Source organism: Hylobates moloch, unplaced genomic scaffold, assembly GCF_009828535.3.
Source record: "Hylobates moloch isolate HMO894 unplaced genomic scaffold, HMol_V3 SCAFFOLD_13, whole genome shotgun sequence".
NCBI lineage: Eukaryota > Metazoa > Chordata > Mammalia > Primates > Hylobatidae > Hylobates > Hylobates moloch.
The window spans coordinates 47472775-47478263 of NW_026652288.1; the positions used below are offsets into that span (position 1 = coordinate 47472775).

At 48.5% G+C, this 5489-nt stretch overlaps 1 protein-coding gene across 2 annotated transcripts in view; it reads right to left on the bottom strand.

The window, feature by feature from the left end:
- MARS1 (methionyl-tRNA synthetase 1) overlaps positions 1–5489 on the bottom strand; it is a 26911-nt gene that overhangs the window by 12981 nt on the left and 8441 nt on the right. For both annotated transcript variants that reach the window (XM_032173266.2, XM_032173265.2), the window contains exons 8-10: positions 3433–3549; positions 3075–3278; positions 1194–1395 (exon numbers count right to left, since the gene is read on the bottom strand). In XM_032173266.2, the coding sequence (XP_032029157.1) occupies positions 1194–1395; positions 3075–3278; positions 3433–3549 (523 nt within the window). The remainder of the gene's footprint in view (positions 1–1193; positions 1396–3074; positions 3279–3432; positions 3550–5489) is intronic.

Below are 5489 nucleotides of genomic sequence, written 5' to 3' on the forward strand. Positions count from 1 at the left end.
CCCAAGAAGCGGGGATTACAGGGGTCTGCCACCACACCCAGCTAATTTTTGTATTTTTTTAGTAGAGACGGGGTTTCACCACGTTGGCCAGGCTGGTCTCAAACTCCTGACCTCAAGTGATCTGCCCACCTCAGCCTCCCAAAGTGCTGGGATTACGGATGTGAGCCACTGCACCTAGCCTTTTCTGTATTTTCAGTAGAGACAAGGTTGCCATGTTACAGGCCAGGCTGATCTCAAACTCGTGGCTTCAAGTGAATCACCCAGCTTGGCCTCCCAAAGTGCTGGGATTATAGGTATGAGCCACCATGCCCAGCCCCTTCAACATACTTTATTTCTTGCTTCCCTGCCATCCATTTTCCACAGAGCAGCTTGTCATTCACCAGAATAAAATCTAAATTCCCACAATGGCTTCATAGGCCCTGGTGATCTGGTCCCTGCTATCTCTCTCACCTCATCTCAGTCTACCCTCCTCCTCACTCACTGTGCTAGTGCTATACTGGCCTTGCCAATTCCGCCTTTTCAGCTCTTAGCTGCCTCATGGCCTTTGCATTTCCTAGTCCTTCTGCTTAGAACATTCTTAACCTCTTATTGCCTGGCTTGCTCCTAATTCTTCGGTTAAACTCTCAGTTCAAATGTTACTGCCTCTGAAAGGCCTTCCCTATCTACCTAAGTTAAATCTTCCCCCAGAAGTCACTCTGTCACATTTTCCTGGCAGCTTATCCTATATCATTTCCTTAGTTAGTGTTGGTCTTCTGACCATACTAAATAAAAGTCTGTTTTGTTCATTGCTATATCCCCAGCACGCAGAATTGTAATTGGCCTATTCTAAGGACTCAAAAAATGTATGTTGAATAAATGAATGAAGAAATAAATTAACAAATGGCTAGAAGAGAAGGTCTTTAAGGAAGAGAGAAGGATCTAAACAAATGTAGATCAGGTGGTGTGATGCAAGACCAAAGGTTGGGAAATATAAACTCAACTTGTCTGTTTCTTAGCACAGTGCTCAGCACATAGTAAGTGCTCAGGGGGTATTTTTCAAATGAACTAAATGACAAGTTGCTGAGATGGGGCAGAAAGGGCCACTGGTTAAAGGTCTAGAATGCTAAAATAAAAATCCTAAATGGGACAAGAAGGGAGTCCCTTAAGAATAAGGACTGTCTCCTTCCGGGCTCCCATGGAGACCCTCCTCTTACCTTAAGCTCGACAGCATTGATGAGTTTGCCACACTTGTCACACTGGTCCCCCCGAGCCTCCTCATAGCCACAGAAGGGACACACGCCCTCCACGAAGCGGTCAGCCAGGAAGCGAGCACAGTGCTCACACCGCAGTTGCTCCACAGTATCTTGCAGCACAAAACCTCGTTTCAACAACCGCTGGAAAATGTCCTGGGTGATTCTGGTGAGGCGGGCCAGGGATCAGGAAGAGATAGTCAGAAGACGTGGTAGATCCCTTCCTCCTGCCACTCCAACCAGGGACCCAAACTCAGTGACAAAGAAATCAGGCAGAAGGCTCCTCAAGGAAAAGGGCATCTATTCATCTTTTGAGAGTTTTACTGGATGAGCTCAGACCCATCACACATATTCCCCAACTGCCCACACGATCTCTCCCCTCAACACTTTAGAATTCACTTTTGTTGAATACAGATTTATCTGTTTTGTATTTTTCATTAACAAAAATCTCCAATAGGATAGGCCTGTGTCTGTTCTTTAATATATCCTAAAAATTAAGTCAGTCCAAGTGCTAAACTAAACTGCATAGCACTATCAGTTGGCCTGTCTACTATGTAAAGTTTTGGGGTTTTTTTTGTTTGTTTTGAGATGGAGTCTCGCTCTGTCGCCCAGGCTGGAGTGCAGTGGCGTGATCTCAACTCACTGCAACCTCAGCCTCCTGGGTTCAAGCAATTCTCTGCCTCAGCCTCCCAAGTAGCTGGGATTACAGGTGCCCACCACCAGGTCTGGCTAATTTTTGTATTCTTAGTAGAGACGGGGTTTCACCATGTTGGCCAGGCTGGTCTTGAACTCCTGACCTCACGATCCACCCGCCTCGGCCTCTCAAAGTGCTGAGATTACAGGCGTGAGCCACTGTGCCCAGCCCTTTTTTTATTTAGACAGTCTCGCTCTGTCACCAAGTCTGAATTGCAGTGGCACTATCTCGGCTCACTGTAAGCTCTGCCTCCCGGGTTCACGCCATTCTCCTGCCTCAGCCTCCGGAGTAGCTGGGACTACAGGCGCCCACCACCACGCCTGGTTAATTTTTTGTGTGTGTGTATTTTTAGTAGAGACAGGGTTTCACTGGGTTAGCCAGGATGGTCTCGATCTCCTGACCTCGTGATCCGCCTGCCTTGGCCTCCCAAAGTGCTGGGATTACTGGTGTGAGCGACCGCGCCCAGCCCCAGCCTTTTTTTTTTTTTTGAGACAGAGTTTTGCTCTTGTTGCCCAGGCTAGAGTGCAACGGCATGATCTTGGCTCACCACAACCTCCGCCTCCTGGGTTCAAGAGATTCTTCTGCCTCAGCTTCCCAAGTAGCTGGGTTGACAGGCATGCGCCACCACGCCCAGCTAACTTTTGTATTTTTAGTAGAGATGGGGTTTCCCCATGTTGGTCAGGCTGGTCTCGAACTCCTGACCTCAGGTGATCCGCCCGCCTCGGCCTCCCAAAGTGCTGGGATTACAGGTATGAGCCACCGCACCCGGCTATGCAAAGTTTTTATAAGGATGAGTATTAGGCAGAGGAAGAATGAGTTTATGTGTTATAAATGCATACAGGAGTGGGAAGAAGTGTCTTAGACTTCAGGACAGCCAGAGAGGAAGGGAGGCACTAGAGGGAAGATAGATATTTCCCATCAGCCTGCATCCAGTCTCTTCCCTCCCTCAGCTGCTCCTTCACCTCCTGGTCAGGCTTCTACACACACCATCTTCCCTCAAAAATGCCTGGATAACTGCCCAGGGTGATACTGAGATCCTAAGTTTAGGAGTGCCCAGACAGCCACCCAGGTTCCTTCTGTCTCCAAGATACTCTCACTGTTCCCAGTCCCAGCCTTCAAGCCCCATTTCTGCCTCATTAGAGGAAACTTACTTGGTCTGCTGTGGAGTGGTGGTGCGACCAAAAATATCAAACGAAATGTTAAACCAGCGGTAGATGTCAGCATGGATGATGTGGTACTTGTCGCAGATCTCCTGGGGGGTTAGTCCCTCCTCCAGAGCCTTGGTCTCTGTTGCTGTACCATACTCATCTGTCCCACACAGATAGAGGGTGTTCCACTGGCGGAGGCGAGAGTACCTGCAAGGGAATATGGTGATCGCTAGGGGGCCCCACTTCAGCACTTCCTTGTCCTTGGGATCTCCCCAGCCCCACCCTTGAGGCGTCCCATTCCCCTGGGACCCGGGACCCGCCCTTCCCTTAGGAGGTCTCTTCCCCCAGCAGCTGGCTCCACCTGGCAAAGACATCGGCACTGAGCACACAACCAATGATGTTCCCAAGGTGGGGGACATTGTTGACGTAAGGGAGGGCACTGGTGATGAGCACATTCCTTTCCCCAGCCACAGGCAACCTAGTAAGGAAAGAGGAAGAGAATAGTGCATGGGGGGATGTGAGGGTCAAGAGGGACCAAAAGTACACAGAACACCCAGACACAGATTTGTTCTACTGTCGTGTGTTCATGTACACTTGACGTCTTTCTGCACACGAACCCACAGGACCACAGCTTCCCGAGGCACCCTAAGATCCCCAGAGCTCCAAATACAGGGCACTGCCACAGTGAGGAAGTCTCCTATACTGCTATGAAGGAGGTTTGTTCAACACCAATTTCTGTCTCTTTTACTATCATGACTGCCTCTTTTCTATTACCTCATTCACAGGCTCAAACTCCCCCTAGGTCTGTCCAATCATCACCCTCTCACCACTCCCAAGAACCCTTTCCCAGCACTGGCTTCTCCCCTTCTTTCCAGGTGCTATGTTACTATAATCTCTAGCCACTATCTGAAATCCAAAGAGCTCACCACCCTAGATACAACCCTTAACAAGTCCTATTGTACTGACTCTCTAACCCATGTCTGTCACTTTCTCATGGCCTAACTCAAACCAGCAGGCACCAGTTTTGCCTTCACCATCACCCTCTCCTTCCACTTTTCCAGGATCATTGCTGGTCATGCCATTCAACCTGCTGTCTGAAGGCACTCAATTCAGTATTCCTTTTCAAGTTTCATCATCCTTGACATCTGAGCTGTACACATCCTGTATCAACATCCCCTCTTTAGCACCGACACTACACTAAGGCTCCTATCATCTTTCCAACCATTCTTAGCCTACAGTCACTGGCTCCCCGATTCCCTCACATTAACCTCAACCCTTCTTCCCAGCTGCTGCTATATATCCCAAAAGATGGCCCAACTACTTCCTAGAACATTTTACAGCTTATTTCCATAAAACACATCTCACTAATCTCTTGTGCATCCATCACCCTTTCTCCCCATAACTGAATATCATAACTTTCTCTGAAATCCAGCTTAGAAATCACCTCCTCCAATAAAACCTTCCTTCACTGATGGCCATCTTCCCACACAGTCTTTTTTGTATCCCAACCCCCTAACCACTTTGTACCATATTGAGTAGTGCTCCCTTTGTGTTACCCTGTCACTTATCTCTCAGAATAAGTGGAGATCCAGCTACTTGGGAGGCTGAGATGGAAGGATCATTTTGAGCCCAGGAGTTCAAGATTACGGTGTGCTATGTTGTGCCACTGCCCTCCTGCCTAGGTGACAGAGGGAGACTCTGTCTCCAAAAAAAAAAAAAAAAAAAAAAATAGGAGATAACCTTTCTCAGGCATGTATACAGGCAAATACATTTAAATGCATAAGTGGAGGAGGAGACAACTGGCATTGAAGATCCTATGGGCAGATTAAGCTGTGTTGGGCTAGAGTGCTTGCCTTCCTTTGATCTCTTTTGACACTCTGCACCTCTTCATTACACTGATCCCAGTCAGCAGTTACAGAATAGAATGTAATACCCTTGGGAGCAGAACCTAGGGCATATTCGCCTCTATACGTGCCACAGCAGTAAGCACACTTCAGGCAGGCATCACCGTGCCTGGATAATTTTTAAATTTTTTTTGTAGAGATGCAGTCTGTGTTGCCAGGACTGGTCTCGAACTCCTGGGCTCAAGTGATCCTCCCGCCTCAACCTCCCAAAGTGCTGGGATTTCAGGCATGAGCCACGGCAGTGCTTCCTATTCTATATGAGCCTTGAAAGTGCTTAGTATTGGCCGGATGCAGTGGCTCACACCTGTAATCCCAGCACTTTGGGAGGCTCAGGCAGGTGGATCACGAGGTCGGAGTTCAAGACCAGCCTGGCCAACATGGTAAAACCCCATCTCTACTAAAAAAGTACAAAAATTAGCCAGGCATGGTGGCGCGTGCTTGTAATCCCAGCTACTCGGAGGGGGCTGAGACAGGAGAATCACTTGAACCCAGGAGGCGGAGGTTGCGGTGAACC